General features: G+C 44.7%; 1 protein-coding gene across 3 annotated transcripts in view; it reads left to right on the forward strand.

Annotated features, from left to right (window-relative positions):
- The first annotated feature begins 321 nt into the window (after positions 1-321).
- LOC121582028 (DENN domain-containing protein 1A) overlaps positions 322-17,554 on the forward strand; it is a 168,440-nt gene continuing 151,207 nt past the window's right edge. For all 3 annotated transcript variants that reach the window (XM_041897530.2, XM_041897533.2, XM_045225006.1), the window contains exons 1-2: positions 322-459; positions 2,715-2,779. In XM_041897530.2, the coding sequence (XP_041753464.1) occupies positions 443-459; positions 2,715-2,779 (82 nt within the window). In that variant the 5' untranslated portion in view covers positions 322-442. The remainder of the gene's footprint in view (positions 460-2,714; positions 2,780-17,554) is intronic.

Below are 17,554 nucleotides of genomic sequence, written 5' to 3' on the forward strand. Positions count from 1 at the left end.
TCCCGTGCGTCAATGGACAGAGAATTCCTAGAATGTAGAGGTCGTCATACTGAGAAAGACAGTATGTGTGAACAGAACAAAATTGGATTGAGCATTGGCAAGCACTTTTGTGAGGTTATCACCGTTTCATTCTACTGTGGCAATTACAACTGTTCCTTCCGTCCGCATCATACGACTCAAACGTGACTCAGACGTAGCCGAAGATTGGCTTTGTGGTACATGTAGTTCATAGGGTGGCAGCGCGGGGCTGCAGAGCCATACATGTTTTCCTCCTATGGAACTACAAGTCCCACGGTTCAATGTGCGGTGGAAGCGTGATCTGCTCGAGGAGACCATGGCGATACCCAGGACCTTCTGACGGGCTATCAGAAAAATAGCCCTCGAAAAACGGGTCAACGCCCCATATCAACGACACTAGACTTGGACACTGTGAGAAATACAAATGGGGTCCCGTATCAAGTAAGAGCCATTAATTTTTTTCCTTTCCCTTGCTTCCCAAATGCGAATAGGCTACATTGTTTGCGCGAGTTAAGAAGGAGGGAGAGAGAGGCAGTGCAAGGCCCGGACTTGTTGCGACAGACTGAAGGACTTGTTAACCGGATCACTGAGCATTTCATGAAAAATAGTAATATTTGCTCATCAAAGAGAGTATGTCACACATACTGTATGCCGAGAACTCAACTATGGATATGCACACATCTCTGTTTTCTCAATATGTCCCGCTGTCTAGCCCACGACAATGTATGGAAGGGAATGTAAACATTTGAGGCGGACACCACATCCATGCCTACAGGGCAAATGTTCTGTGGATGGAATGAGTGCAATGTATTGGAACATGCCCATGAACCGACGTTTTGGCGTATTGATACAATGTTATAAACTCTAGCCGTTCCGCGCGTCATTAAAATGATGCCAGCTACTATTGCTACATTGTATTGCTTGTCATGTATCACTGAAATGGATACGGGAAACTTTACATTGTGCTTCCGGTACAATAGGCTACAGTAGCCTAGCCTATGTGTGGCAGCCATGTAGGTGACCTGTAACTTTAATTATTTTTGTCTTTTCCGATGCAGTATGAATAGACTACTCAATGACCTGTCCGTTGATTTACAGTAGCATAGGCATGCACCAAACTCAACCAATGGTAGTAAAACAATAACTGTCGTGTTACAACAGTGTCCTTATTTCTGTTAAAGATATCAGTGTCTTGTGTTAAAAATCCAAAAGGCATGATGTTTTTTGAAAACCAAAGTTTCTTTGCCTCTTATTAGAACACAATGTTACAGTGGTAGTTTTATGGCATCTGTGAAGTATTATGTTACTGAAAGTACACTTAATCTTAGGCTATTTCCCCCCTCTTGTATTATTTGCTCTAAAGGCCTACTGTGCTATATTTTCAATTTCAATGGCAAGTGACCAACAAAACACTTCCCCTACCCTTCTTCCTTCACTGTGAAAGATAGTTCCCTGTAAAAGTGATGCCATTGTGTCCTATGTTAGGGTGTCCACCCACTATGCCCAGAGTGGGAGAAAACGCTCTTTGTTGATTACATTTAACTTCCTTATGTTATAAAATACATTTTACCAAGGCAAATCTGATTCTTTGTGTTCTGAATCGTTCAGTAGGGTCTTTCTCTAACGTATCATCAGCATTATATCAAAAAGTCGAATTTTGTTACCTAATACATCCGATAATAAGCACAAGCTCTGTTGACAGAGCGGTGCAGCTTTCTCACCAAAACTTTTGAGGATTTTACATTTTGTGGTTGTTGTCTTCCAAGTCGTTTCCGCGGGTTGCAAATAGCAAAAGCGGCATGACACGAGCTGAATTAAATATAAAAGGCTTTGAAAATAAAAAGCTTGTGGTATGCTCAGTGCTCCGTTGACATTTCATTGTTTTTGTGAGAAGTCTTCAAAAAAGAACAGGAACTTCGCATTAATATGACCAGCGTATACTAAAGTATGAACATTCTACATGTCATGTCCCAAAATTGAAATCTATCTTACCTCTATATTGTTTTACTTCCTCCGGATTGGAGAAGAAAAATGAGGAGTTCAATGGTAAGCCTGTCAGGTAGCCTTAAATCTTGCACAGCATCCAGCTTAGCTGACACAATGCTATTTTCCAGATTTGAGGTTTATCCCATTGGTGTTCTTAGAGGACTATCTACACAATTAACATATTATTTTAACCATTGATCAAAATATGGATTTTTGATTGGACACCTTACCTATAGCCATATAATGTTACAACGTGAATGAGACATATGCGAAACCTGTTTTCTATTTAGTTGGGTTATGGCTACTGTTAAAATGTGGGGGGAGAAGGACATTAATAGCCTGCGTTGCTGACGGTAATAGGCCTGTGATATCACTTCCTTACCGTTGTAGTATTTAGAGGAAGTAAAAAATTAAAACGCTGACTGATCATACAGTATATGCAACCAGCCTGTGTACTCAAATTGAGATTGTGGTTACATTATCAAGCAAACATTTGATACGTTTTGATAAGATTTCTATTCAATACTTTTCACCCACACACAGACTATAGCTGTTTTGAAATGTTATCAAATTGTATTAAATGTCAGAGTTTTGTGTAGCGTCTGTAACAACCATTTGTCACTGAAGAGCATTTAGGTCTGGTTGCAGTGAAACACATTTGACGTGCAGTTCTAGGGAGACTAGAGGCTGACCTTTGACCTCTATTACAGGGACAACCCAGAGGCCACTTTTGAGGTGTACCTGGAGGTTACCCATCCTGGAACCGCTGGCTCTGGTAAGTCCATATTTAATGTTTTTCAATGTACTGAGTCTGCCGTTGAATATGAATGGAGTTTAGGTGAAATTTGATATGTCAAGTTTTTGCCCAGTGGGGCCATATAAATGCTTTCCATTCATAAAGGCAAATTGTAAACAAGTGGGAATGGTGACAGAATAAAAAACATTGTGCCATTGAATGAACTATTAAAGACCTCTTGTGTTTGGGTCTGACTTGTTTCCGAAATAGACGTTATCACTTCCAGTATCAAAACAGATTGGTGATTTACACCACATGGATTGTGTGTCTGTAATGTTTGATTCTAAAACTGCGTTTTATTGCCACCCCGGGCCTTCTCATGCTCTTCATAAAAATGAGAGGTTTGGCACTAAATGCCTCTCTACAACCTTGACAATGGCTTTATATCATGTGACAGCTTAGACGAAAGCAGTAACATTAGGGAGGTTTGAAGCTAGAGTTTGTGTGTAATGTACACTACCGGTAAAAAGTTTTAGAACACCTACTTATTCAAGGGTTTTTCAATGTAGAAAATAGGACAAATAAAGAAAAACCGTTGAATGAGTAGGTGTTCTAAAACTTTTGACCGGTAGTGTATGTGTTATGACGGCTTATACCACAGTCCTTGTCATAGAAAACAACACTAGCTTATCACACCCCCCACGTTGTGGTATATTCACATAGAAATGTACAGCAAATTTGTTGATCACTTACATAACCGCTGATTATTTATATGTTAATCTATGTATTTCACACGTGTAAACAATTACTTTTAACCCTTGCACATCCAACTGGGGTCGAATGCAGCGTCTTCCTCTGTGAGGTTGAATGGGGTTGGTGGGTGTTTTTGTTGTTATCACAACTTCTATGGCCACTGTGTAACTATCACAGTCATATGCCATACATAACGTGTTTATAAGGAATGTGTAAGCATTTTACGAAGGCTTATGTCAACAACAGCTGGTTTGTGTTTCATTGTGGTCGTGGATGTTGACATACAGTGCCTTGCAAAAGTATTCATCCCCCTTGGCGTTTTTCCTATTTTGTTGCATTACAACCTGTAATTTAAATGGATTTTTATTTGGATTTCATGTAATGGACATACACAAAATAGTCCAAATTGGTGAAGTGAAATGAAAAAAATAACTTGTTTCAAAATATTCTAAAAAATAAATAACGGAAAAGTGGTGCGTGCAAGCAAGCAAGCGGCACCATGAAGACCAAGGAGCTCTCCAAACAGGTCAGGGACAAAGTTGTGGAGAAGTACAGATCAGGGTTGGGTTATAAAAAAATATCAGAAACTTTGAACATCCCACGGAGCACCATTAAATCCATTATTAAAAAATGGAAAGAATATGGCACCACAACAAACCTGCCAGGAGAGTCCCGCCCACCAAAACTCATGGACCAGGCATGGAGGGCATTAATCAGAGAGGCAACAAAGAGACCAAAGATAACCCTGAAGGAGCTGCAAAGCTCCACAGTGGAAATTGGAGTATCTGTCCATAGGACCACTTTAAGCCATACACTCCACAGAGCTGGGCTTTACGGAAGAGTGGCCAGAAAAAAAGCCATTGCTTAAAGAAAAAATAAGCAAACACGTTTGGTGTTAGCCAAAAGCCATATGGGAGACCCCAAACATATGGAAGAAGGTACTCTGGTCAGATGAGACTAAAATTGAGCTTTTTGGCCATCAAGGAAAACGCTATGTCTGGTGCAAACCCAACACCTCTCATCACCCCGAGAAAACCATCCCCACAGTGAAGCATGGTGGTGGCAGCATCATGCTGTGGGGATGTTTTTCATCGGCAGGGACTGGGAAACTGGTCAGAATTGAAGGAATGATGGATGGCGCTAAATACAGGGAAATTCTTGAGTGAAACCTGTTTCAGTCTTCCAGAGATTTGAGACTGGGACGGAGGTTCACCTTCCAGCAGGACAATGACCCTAAGCATACTGCTAAAGCAACACTTGAGTGGTTGAAGGGGAAACATTTAAATGTCTTGGAATGGCCTAGTCAAAGCCCAGACCTCAATCCAATTGAGAATATGTAGTATGACTTAAAGATTGCTGTCTTTGACCCCATAGATTACAAGTCAGCAAAAATTATGTGATTCAAAGACCAAAAGTCTTGAGGACAGATCTTTTTTCAGATGCTGCTCAAAGAGAAAGTGAACATGAGTTCAGAAGACTCTCTTTGCGTAACTTCATCCTGTATCAGACAGTGGTGGGCACGTAGTGCAGGTGACCTGGCTAAATAAATGATTTGACACAGTTGTCAATTTCAGAACAGCCTATCAAATCAAATTTTATGCGTCACATGCTTCGTAAACAGCAGATGTAGATTAACAGTGAAATGCTTACTCACGGGCCCTTCCCAACAATGCAGAGAGAAAGAAAATAGAGAAATAATCGAAAAGTAAAACACACATTTATAATAGTAAATACACAGTGAGTAATGATAACTAGGATATTTACACGGGGTACCAGTACTGAGTCGATGTGCAGGGGTACGAGGTAGTTGAGGTAGATATGTACATATAACTAGGAATAAAGTGACAGATAATAAACAGTAGCAGCAGAGTGTGTGTTGAGTCAAAAAAGTGAGTGCAAAAAGGATCAATGCAGATAGTCCGGGTAGCTATTCGGTTAACTATTTAACTAACTATTTAGCAGTGTTATGGCTTGGGGTTAGAAGCTGTTCAGGGTCCTGTTGGTTCCAGACTTACATTTTTTTTTACATTTACGTCATTTAGCAGACGCTCTTATCCAGAGCGACTTACAAATTGGTGCATTCACCCTATAGCCAGTGGGATAACCAATTTACATTTTTTTTTTTTTATTTTTTTTTTGGGGGGGGGGTAGAAGGATTACTTTATCCTATCCCAGGTATTCCTTAAAGAGGTGGGGTTTCAAATGTCTCCGGAAGGTGGTGAGTGACTCCGCTGTCCTGGCGTCGTGAGGGAGCTTGTTCCACCATTGGGGTGCCAGAGCAGCGAACAGTTTTGACTGGGCTGAGCGGGAACTATGCTTCCGCAGAGGAAGGGGAGCCAGCAGGCCAGAGGTGGATGAACGCAATGCCCTCGTTTGGGTGTAGGGACTGATCAGAGCCTGAAGGTACGGAGGTGCCGTTCCCCTCACAGCTCCATAGGCAAGCACCATGGTCTTGTAGCAGATGCGGGCTTCAACTGGAAGCCAGTGGAGTGTGCGGAGGAGCGGGGTGATGTGAGAGAACTTGGGAAGGTTGAACACCAGACGGGCTGAGGCATTCTGGATGAGTTGTAGGGGTTTAATGGCACAGGCAGGGAGCCCAGCCAACAGCGAGTTGCAGTAATCCAGACGGGAGATGACCAGTGCCTGGATTAGGACCTGTGCCGCTTCCTGTGTAAGGCAGGGTCGTACTGTCCGAATGTTGTAGAGCATGAACCTGCAGGATCGGGTCACCGCCTTGATGTTAGCGGAAAACGACAGGGTGTTGTCCAGGGTCACGCCAAGGCTCTTCGCACTCTGGGAGGAGGACACAACGGAGTTGTCAACCGTGATGGCGAGATCATGGAACGGGCAGTCCTTCCCCGGGAGGAAGAGCAGCTCCGTCTGGCCAGGGTTCAGCTTGAGGTGGTGATCCGTCATCCATACTGATATGTCTGCCAGACATGCAGAGATGCGATTCGCCACCTGGTTATCAGAAGGGGGAAAGGAGAAGATTAGTTGTGTATCGTCAGCGTAGCAATGATAGGAGAGGCCATGTGAGGATATGACAGAGCCAAGTGACTTGGTGTATAGGGAGAAAAGGAGAGGGCCTAGAACTGAGCCCTGGGGGACACCAGTGGTGAGAGCACGTGGTGCGGAGACAGCTTCTCGCCACGCCACTTGGTAGGAGCGACCGGTCAGGTAGGACGCAATCCAGGAGTGAGCCGCGCCGGAGATGCCCAGCTCGGAGAGGGTGGAGAGGAGGATCTGATGGTTCACAGTATCAAAGGCAGCAGACAGGTCTAGAAGGACAAGAGCAGAGGAGAGAGAGTTAGCTTTAGCAGTGCGGAGAGCCTCCGTGACACAGAGAAGAGCAGTCTCAGTTGAATGACCAGTCCTGAAACCTGACTGGTTTGGATCAAGAAGGTCATTCTGAGAGAGATAGCAAGAGAGTTGGCTAAAGACGGCACGCTCAATAGTTTTGGAAAGAAAAGAAAGAAGGGATACTGGTCTGTAGTTGTTGACATCAGTGGGATCGAGTGTTGGTTTTTTGAGAAGGGGTGCAACTCTCGCTCTCTTGAAGACGGAAGGGACATAGCCAGCGGTCAAGGATGAGTTGATCAGCGAGGTGAGGTAGGGGAGAAGGTCACCGGAGATGGTCTGGAGAAGAGAGGAGGGGATGGGGTCAAGCGGGCAGGTTGTTGGGCGGCCTGCAGTCACAAGTCGCAAGATTTTATCTGGAGAGAGAGGGGAGAAAGAAGTCAAAGCATAGGGTAGGGCAGTGTGAGCAGGACCAGCAGTGTCATTAGACTTAACAAACGAGGATCGGATGTCGTCAACCTTCTTTTCAAAGTGGTTGACGAAGTCATCCACAGAGAGGGAGGAGGGGGGTGGGGGGGGGAGGATTCAGCAGTGAGGAGAATGTGGCAAAGAGCTTCCTAGGGTTAGAGGCAGATGCTTGGAATTTAGAGTGGTAGAAAGTGGCCTTAGCAGCAGAAACAGATGAAGAAAATGTAGAGAGGAGGGAGGAAAAGATGCCAGGTCGGCAGGGAGTTTAGTTTTCTTCCATTTCCGCTCAGCTGCCCGGAGCTCTGTTCTGTGAGCTCGCAATGAGTCATCAAGCCACGGAGCTGGAGGGGAGGACCGAGCCGGCCGGGAGGATAGGGGGACAGGAGTCAAAGGATGCAGAAAGGGGAGGAGAGGAGGGTTGAGGGAGGCAGAATCAGGAGATTGGAGGGAGAAGGATTGAGCAGAGGGAAGAGATGATAGGATGGAAGAGGAGAGAGTAGTGGGAGAGAGAGAGCGAAGGTTGCGGCGGCGCGTTACCATCTGTGTAGGGGCAGAGTGAGTAGTGTTGGAGGAGAGCGAGAGAGAAAATGATACAAAGTAGTGGTCGGAGACATGGAGGGGAGTTGCAGTGAGATTAGTAGAAGAGCAACATCTAGTAAAGATGAAGTCAAGCGTATTGCCTGCCTTGTGAGTAGGGGGGGACGGTGAGAGGGTGAGGTCAAAAGAGGAGAGGAGTGGAAAGAAGGAGGCAGAGAGAAATGAGTCAAATGTAGACGTAGGGAGGTTGAAATCCCCCAAAACTGTGAGGGGTGAGCCATCCTCAGGAAAGGAACTTATCAAGGCGTCAAGCTCATTGATGAACTCTCCAAGGGAACCTGGAGGGCGATAGATGACAAGGATATTAAGCTTAAATGGGCTAGTGACTGTGACAGCGTGGAATTCAAATGAGGAGATAGACAGATGGGTTAGGGGAAAAATTGAGAATGACCACTTGGGAGAGATGAGGATTCCTGTGCCACCACCCCTCTGACCAGATGCTCTCGGGGTATGCGAGAACACATGGTCCGACGAGGAGAGAGCAGTAGGAGTAGCAGTGTTTTCAGTGGTAATCCATGTTTCCGTCAGCGCCAGGAAGTCGAGGGACTGGAGGGTAGCATAGGCTGGGATGAAGTCAGCCTTGTTGGCAGCAGAACGGCAGTTCCAGAGGCTGCCTGAGACCTGGAACTCCAGGTGTGTGGTGCGTGCAGGGACCACCAGGTTAGAGAGGCAGCAGCCACGCGGTGTGAGGCGTTTGTGTAGCCTGTGCGGAGAGGAGAGAACAGGGATAGGCAGAGGCATAGTTGACAGGCTGTAGCAGATGGCTACAATAATGCAGAGGAGATCGGAATGAAATGAACTAAACATCTGGGAAAGGAGAGAGCAGGGCCTCCCTCACCAAAAAAAAATATAACTCTCCCAACTTCCACCTCAGAAACTATAATTGTTTCACTGAACCACCCGAATAAAACTCTCCCAACTTCCACTTTAGAAATTAGAATTGTTGTAAACTACAGGGGTTCAATGTTTCAAGGAATAGACTCACTTACTTTATTCAGCTAACTAACTATGACGCCATAGCTAACTAGCATGCTAGCATCCAATAACACACAGTTTAGCACCAATACTTGGTTACAACAAACTACCAATAGTGTGTTAACACACTAAACAGATAATTCGTGTCCGTGTCTAGTTCTTTCATAACGCAGCAATAATTAAACGTTGGCTAGCTAGCACAAAGATATTGTATTTAGCTACTACAGTACAGCTAGCTGGTAGTGTTGGCTAGCTAGCAATGGCTGCTGTGTTGACTTTGTTTGAAAAACAGCGTCATACAACAACTACCCACAACAACCCACGATGCCTAGCTACAATACCCAACTACAATCTAAATACATAGTTTAAGCCTTACTCGACAAAGCCCAAGCTATGCATAAAGCCAAACTTACCCGACGCCAGCTGTCTGGGTGGTTTTCTGCAATCAGTAGCTGTAATTAAGTACACTAGCTACTAACTACCTAACGTTAATGCTTCAGATAATGAGGTTAGAAAAACAGCTGAATGGTAGGTAGCTAGCTGGCTTAATTACAGGTACTCTTAAGCGTGAAATAACATTGGAAACAACTATCCACCGTTGCTAAAAGTTACCAGTAGCTACCCGCTAGGTTAGCTAGCCTCGTGCTTCGCCGGGCTCACTCGAATACAATACTTACCTACAATAATTACCTATAATTACCTACAATAACTACCTAAATAAACTACCTACAATATCTAACTACAATACCTACCTACCTACAATCTAAATACATGGTTTAAGCTTTACTCAACACCATATAAGAAGCCAAGCTTACCTCCTGCTAGAGAAAACACAACCTGTATATACACTTGGTGTATATACATATAGGGATGAATGCGTGATGTCAATTGGATATGGTCAGCATGAACTGACCTGTCCGCAGTGTGTGTATCTGTGTGGGTGCATGAGTGTGTCCATCACCCAGTATTAGGTGTGTGTGTGTGTTTTTGGTGAGTGTATTGGCTATATTAGAGTCTGTGTGTTTGTGGGTTGGTGGATGTAGTGGGTGTTAAAGTGTGTGGTGTGAGTCAGAGAGAGGTGTGTGTGTGTGTGTTTTTTTTGGTGAGTGTATTGGATATATTACAGTTGGTGGATGTAGTGGGTGTTAAAGTGTGTGTGTGTGTGTGTGTGTGTGTGTGTGTGTGTGTGTGTGTGTGTGGTGTGAGTGTATGACTAAGAGAGGTGTGTGTGTGACAGAGGTGTGTGTGTGGGTGAAAGAGGTGTGTGTTTGTACATGTGTTCGCCTGGGAAAAATGGTGCAAGAGTGCATTTAGTGTCTTTGCGACTGCATTAGTGTGCGTCAGTGTGAAAGAGAGAGGTGTAGATATTGAATTATGTGATCATATTACAAGATTGTTTTGATCTTAAGCAATGATATGAACTGGGCTAGACCACCATATCGTAATCATGCCTCCTCAAGCCACAAGCTCTTGGAGTAACTAATACTTCCTTCCCATTGCACACACTTTAGCTAATTATCATGCATTTTTGCATTGATTTCAATTATGCTAGCAAAGCAGCCTAATGTAGACTATGGTAAATGTTAGGGATTTACGCTAGTAACATAGACTTACTACCTAACTCTGTTGCTACAGCACAATGACAATTCCCCTATTTTTGGCAAACCTCAAACCACAAAAACACTTCCTGTACTCTTTTGATTCTGCTATTTCTCTCTCTCTCTCTCTCTCTCTCTCTCTCTCTCTCTCTCTCTCTCTCTCTCTCTCTCTCTCTCTCTCTCTCTCTCTCTCTCTCTCTCTCTCTCTCTCTCTCTCTCTCTCTCTTTCTACATTCTCTGTCCCTCAATCCTTTCTCTGTAGAGCGTCCTTGTCCTTGTCCAGCCTCCAGCAAAGGCTAAAGCCTTATTTTATCCTGAGTAGGACCTGCCACACACACACACACACAAACGGGGGGGGGGGTGCTCTTTGTTAACAGGGAAACTATTAACTGAGGGAGAGTTAATCAGAGTCATGGCAAAAGGAGGCAGCATTTACATCTCAATCGGCTGCTGCCGCCCGCTACATGGGGCCTGCTTTATTCCTATTCACTTACAGGGGAAGGGGGTCATGTTTGCTCAAGAGACTAATAAGGCTCGGTTCCAATATCTACACCAGCAAACCTCGTAGAATGCATGCCCAATGTATTGCCTGTTCTAATGCATTGGGCATGCTAGTATGTATATTGGAACGTAGAATAAGTTAGTGGTTGGGAGGGGGAGATTGGGAGAGCGTACAATGGAGGAAAGGAGGGAGTTATAGAGTGGGGGAGAGGGAGGGATAGAGAGAGAGGGGGAGAGAGAGAGGGGGAGCGAGAGGGGGTGGGGGGAGAGAGAGGGGGTTGGGGAGAGAGAGGGGGAGAGAGAGAGGCAGGATGAAACAGTGGAAGAGCGTAGCTGGCATCTCTTCCTCAGCAGACAGTAGACTGGCATCTCTTCCTCAGCAGACAGTAGACTGGCATCTTTTCCTCAGCAGACTGGCATCTTTTCCTCAGCAGACAGTAGACTGGCATCTTTTCCTCAGCAGACAGTAGACTGGCATCTCTTCCTCAGCAGACAGTAGACTGGCATCTTTTCCTCAGCAGACAGTAGACTGGCATCTTTTCCTCAGCAGACAGTAGACTGGCATCTCTTCCTCAGCAGACAGTAGACTGGCATCTTTTCCTCAGCAGACTGGCATCTTTTCCTCAGCAGACAGTAGACTGGCATCTTTTCCTCAGCAGACAGTAGACTGGCATCTCTTACTCAGCAGACAGTAGACTGGCATCTCTTCCTCAGCAGACAGTAGACTGGCATCTTTTCCTCAGCAGACTGGCATCTTTTCCTCAGCAGACAGTAGACTGGCATCTTTTCCTCAGCAGACAGTAGACTGGCATCTCTTACTCAGCAGACAGTAGACTGGCATCTCTTCCTCAGCAGACAGTAAGTAGACTGGCATCTCTTCCTCAGCACAGTAGACTGGCATCTCTTCTTCAGCAGACAGTAAGTAGACTGGCATCTCTTCCTCAGCAGAGAGTAGACTGGCATCTCTTCCTCAGCAGACAGTAGACAGTAATTGGAAGGTTTATCCTAAAGCAGTCGTGTAAACAACAAGTGAAAGTAGGAACCACAGTGATAAACGTCAGTAGCGTGGCATTTCCCTCTGAGGATGAGTTTTCTGTTTGTTATACTGCACGGCTGCATCTAGGCCTTTTATTTCTGTCTCAACTGTGGTCACTGGGAAAATAAATTTGCTGAGGTGTTTGAAGTGTTTTAACATTTGCGACCCTATACAGACCAACATTCTAGCCGGTGCCCCCGCACATTGACTCTGCACCGGTACCCCCCCTGTATATAGCCTCCCTACTGTTATTTTACTGCTGCTCTTTAGTTATTTGCTTTTATTCTTTAAAAAAGTACAACAAAAATTAAAATTAAAAATGCATTGTTGGTTAAGTAAGCATTTCACTGTAATGTCTACACCTGTTGTATTCGGCACATGTGGCAAATAACATTTGATTTGATTTGATTCTCATCAACACAGCGATATTTCAAGGTGCAGTTTTGCATGAGGACATTTCCAGGTAAAAAGCACAACATTTTGTGTCAAATGAAAGCTAAGAGTGTATTTTTGTTAATTTTTATTAAGGCATAGATACATTTTCAAACATTTTCTATCATAAAAATGTGGAATAAGCAAAGGCTTTGATTTCTGGTCAAACAGATGGAAAAGGGGTCCTGTAGTAGAAAAAGTCTTAAAAGGTATTAGAAATACATCAAAACACAATCATGTTGAAGTAAAGACCCCTGCCAACTAATATCAACATTTATGTTTAGTTTTGCAAAAATAATATTTAAGAAATATTGCCTAATGTCTTGTCATTCTGTTACTAAAAACCCACATATCTTTAAAGCTGCAATACAGTGGGGGAAAAAAGTATTTAGTCAGCCACCAATTGTGCAAGTTCTCCCACTTAAAAGATGAGAGAGGCCTGTAATTTTCACCATAGGTACACGTCAACTATGACAGACAAATTGAGAAAAACAAATCCAGTAAATCACATTGTAGGATTTTTTATGAATTTTTTTGTAAATTATGGTGGAAAATAAGTATTTGGTCACCTACAAACAAGCAAGATTTCTGGCTCTCACAGACCTGTAACTTCTTCTTTAAGAGGCTCCTCTGTCCTCCACTCGTTACCTGTATTAATGGCACCTGTTTGAACTTTGCAAATAAATTCATGAAAAATCCTACAATGTGATTTTCTGGATTTGTTTTTCTCATTTTGTCTGTCATAGTTGACGTGTACCTATGATGAAAATTACAGGCCTCTCTCATTTTTTTAAAGTGGGAGAACTTGCACAATTGGTGGCTGACTAAATACTTTTTTTCCCCACTGTATGTAACTTTTTGGGGGCAACCCGACCAAATTCACATAGAAATGTGAGTTATAGATCTGTCATTCTCATTGAAAGCAAGTCTAAGAAGCACTAGATCTCTTGTATGTGCGCTATTTCTATGCTTCCTGTTCTTAAGTTTCCTTTTTGCGTCTTTAACTTTCAGTTTTGTACACCAGCTTCAAACAGCTGAAAATACAATATTTTTGGTTAGTGAAAATATATTTCACAGCGGGTTTGTCACATAAACTGAAATTAGGCTAACTATTATAATTTTTGCCACCAAGAAATGGCAGAGCGATTTCTGCATATTGGACCATTAGGATAATATTTTTAGTATTTTACCCCCCTTTTTCTCCCCAATTTCGATCTTGTCTCATCGCTGCAACTCCCCAACGGGCTCGGGAGAGGCGAAGGTGGAGTCATGTGTCCTCCGAAACATGACCCGCCTAACCGCGCTCCTTAACACCTGCCAGCTTAACCCGTAAGCCAGCCGCACCAATGTGTCGGAGGAAACACAGTTTGCCAATGACCGTCTGGATGATCCAGAGGAGGAATGGGAGAAGGTCATGTGGTCTGATGAGACAAAAATAGAGCTTTTTGGTCTAAACTCCACTCGCCGTGTTTGGAGGAAGAAGAAGGATGAGTACAACCCCAAGAACACCATCTCAACCGTGAAGCATGGAGGTGGAAACATCATTCTTTGGGGATGCTTTTCTGCAAAGGGGACAGGACGACTGCACCATATTGAGGGGAGGATGGCCCGCATAACCGCGCTCCTTAACACCCGCCAGCTTAACCCGTAAGCCAGCCGCACCAATGTGTCGGAGGAAACACAGTTCAATTGCCGACCGGGGTCAGCCTGCAGGCACCCGTCCCGCCACAAGGAGTCGCTAGGGCGCGATGAGCCAAGTAAAGCCCCCCCGGCCAAACTGATGCTTCCTCTCCTTAAGTGTCGAACTAATAATGTAACTGTGTTGAAAGTAATTGATCTACAAGTGATTTTGTATGCCAAACAACCCCAGGGAATATCAGTATCCTAGTCAAACTGCACACTGTGCCCATTCGCAAGCTGACCAACATGAGGTATGTGGCCTGTTCCAGATCTTGCACATCTGCCCCGCACCTTCAGCATTTTACCGGAATAAAAGTAAGCTACTGGAGACACAACTCTCATCTGGCTAAAGGCTACCCGCTGAACGGGGCTTACAATAGATGTTATTTGGATTGTTCAGGTTCACCATCAGCAATAGTTTAGGTAGTTTTGCTTTAAACAATCAGTGTACAGTATATGGTCGTTTTTAGATAAACAGGGTAAAGTTGATAATTTTATAACAAGGAATGACTTTTGCGAGGTGCACTGCATGTCCAAAGCTGAGGAGAAAAGAAAATCACAAAAAACAGCATATAAACACTCTAAATAGGTCAGGAGCCAGACAGGGAGCCTAAGAAGGAACAAACATTTATTATTTAGGCTATATTATTAGCCTAGTCATAGGATGCCACCTTTCCAACAAGTCAGTTCGTCACATTTCTGCCCTGCTAGAGCTGCCCCGGTCAACTGTAAGTGCTGTTATTGTGAAGTGGAAACGTCTAGGAGCAACAACGGCTCAGCCGCAAAGTGGTAGGCCACAAAAGCTCACAGAACGGGACCGCCGAGTGCTTAAGAACTGGAAGCAACGTCAGCAAAATAACTGTTTGTCGGGAGCTTCAGGAAATCGGTTTCCATGGCCGTGCAGCCGCACGCAAGCCTAAGATCACCATGCACAATGCCAAGCATCGGTTGGAGTGGTGTAAAGCTCACCGCCATTGGACTCCGGAGCAATGGAATGATGGCGCTGGAGAAGATGGCTGCCGTTTTACAGCCCTCTAACCAATGTGTGTTCTTTCGCGTTATTGGTAATTTATTCTATTATTAATGTTTCTGCCATCGTCTCTTATAACCAAAAATTGCTTCTGGATATCAGGACAGCGATTACTCACCTCGTATTGGACGGCCATTTTTTGTTCTACGAGTCGGATGCAAAGGATATCCTACAGACACCAGTCCCGTTGCGAAGACCACGAAGATCCATCTGCTAGCTCCGGCCCGCTAGCACACGCAAACAACAGCCATGCTTCCTGCTAGCCTGTGCTGTAGCACCAATTCGAACTGCTCTCGGACTCACATATTGCTGTTCACTGGACCTTATGATCACTCAGCTGCACAGCTGATGCCTGCTGGACTGTTCCTTTACACGGTACCCTGTCTTGTTGATCTGTTTAGCCTCAGCCCAAACTTTCATCGCCATTACCAGTTGTTGTCTTAGCTCTCTCGAATAACACCTGTGATTGCTTTATGCCTCTCTCCCATGTCAATATGCCTTGCCTATTGCTGTTCCAGTTAGTTCTTATTATACAATTGCACTGTAAAGCCCCAAGTCCCTCTCAAACTGCCTCAAATAGCTCCTTTGTTCCACCCCCCATACACGCGGAGACCGGCTCAATCGGTGCCTCCGGTGATGCTATCTCTTTCATTGTTACCAAACGCTTAGGTTTACCTCCACTGTACTCATATCCTTCCATCTCCTTGTCTGTACATAATGCCCTGAATCTATTCTACAACGCCCGGAAATCTGCCCCCTTTACTCTCTGTACCCAACGCACTAGAAGACCAGTTCTTAAAGCCTTTAGCCGTATCCTTATTCTAGTCCTCCTCTGTTCCTCTGGTGATGCAGAGGCTAACCCAGGCCCTGCAGCCCCCAGTATCACTCCTACTCCCCAGGAGCTATCATTTGTTGACTTCTGTAACCGTAAAAGCATTGGTTTTTTGCATGTTAACATCAGAAGCCTCCTCCCTAAGTTTGAGTTATTCACTGCGTTAGCACACTCCGCCAACCCTGATGTTCTAGCAGTGTCTGAATCCTGGCTTAGGAAGGCCACCAAAAATTCAGAAATGTTCATCCCCAACTACAACATTTTCCGTCTAGATAGAACTGCCAAAGGGTGTGGAGTTGCAATCTACTTTAGAGATAGCCTGCAGAGCTCTATCATACTATCCAGGTCTGTGCCCAAACAGTTTGAGCTCCTACTTCTAAAAATCCACCTTTCCAGAAATAAGTCTCTCACTGTTGCCGCTTGCTACAGACCCCCCTCAGCCCCCAGCTGTGCCCTGGACACCATATGTGAATTGATTGCCCCCCATCTATCCTCAGAGTTCGTACTGCTTGGTGACCTAAACTGGGATATGCTTAACACCACGGCCATCTTACAATCCAAACTAGATGCCCTCAATCTCACACAAATTATCAAGGAACCTACCAGGTACAACCCTACATCCGTAAACATGGGCACCCTTATAGATATCATCCTGACTAACTTACCCTCTAAATACACCTCCGCTGTCTTCAACCAGGATCTCAGCGATCACTGCCTTATTGCCTGCGTCTGTAACGGGTCCGCGGTCAAACGACCACCCTTCATCACTGTCAAACGCTCCCTAAAACACTTTAGCGAGCAGGCCTTCCTAATTGACCTGGCCCAGGTATCCTGGATGGATATCGATCTCATTCCGTCAGTAGAGGATGCCTGGTTGTTCTTTAAAAGTGCTTTCCTCTCAATCTTAAATAAGCATGCCCCATTCAAAAAATTCAGAACTAAGAACAGATATAGCCCTTGGTTCTCCTCAGACTTGACTGCCCTTGACCAGCACAAAAACATCCTGTGGCGTACTGCATTAGCATCGAATAGCCCCCCAGGATACAGGGCGGCAGGTAGCTTAGTGGTTAAGAGCATTGTGCCAGTAACCGAAAGGTCGCTGGTTCTAATCCCCGAGCCGACTAGGTGAAAAATCTGTCGATGTGCCCTTGAGCAAGGCACTTAACCCTAATTGCTCCTGTAAGTCGCTCTGGATAAGAGCGTCTGCTAAATGACCTATTATATTATTATTATTATATGCAACTTTTCAGGGAAGTTAGGAACCAATATACACAAGCAGTTAGGAAAGCAAAGGCTAGCTTTTTCAAACAGAAATGTGCATCCTGTAGCACTAACTCCAAAAAGTTTTGGGACACTGTAAAGTCCATGGAGAATAAGAGCACCTCCTCCCAGCTGCCCACTGCACTGAGGCTAGGAAACACTATCACCTTTCCACCTGGCTACCACTACCCCGGTCACCAGCTCTGCACCCTCCGCTGCTACTTGCCCATGCCCCCCCGCTTCTCCTTCACACAAATTCAGACAGCTGATGTTCTGAAAGAGCTGCAAAATCTGGACCCCTACAAATCAGCTGGGCTTTTTTCTAAAATTAGCTGCCGAAATTGTCGCAACCCCT

This window comes from Coregonus clupeaformis, chromosome 15 (genome assembly GCF_020615455.1).
Source record: "Coregonus clupeaformis isolate EN_2021a chromosome 15, ASM2061545v1, whole genome shotgun sequence".
Taxonomy (NCBI): Eukaryota; Metazoa; Chordata; class Actinopteri; order Salmoniformes; family Salmonidae; genus Coregonus; species Coregonus clupeaformis.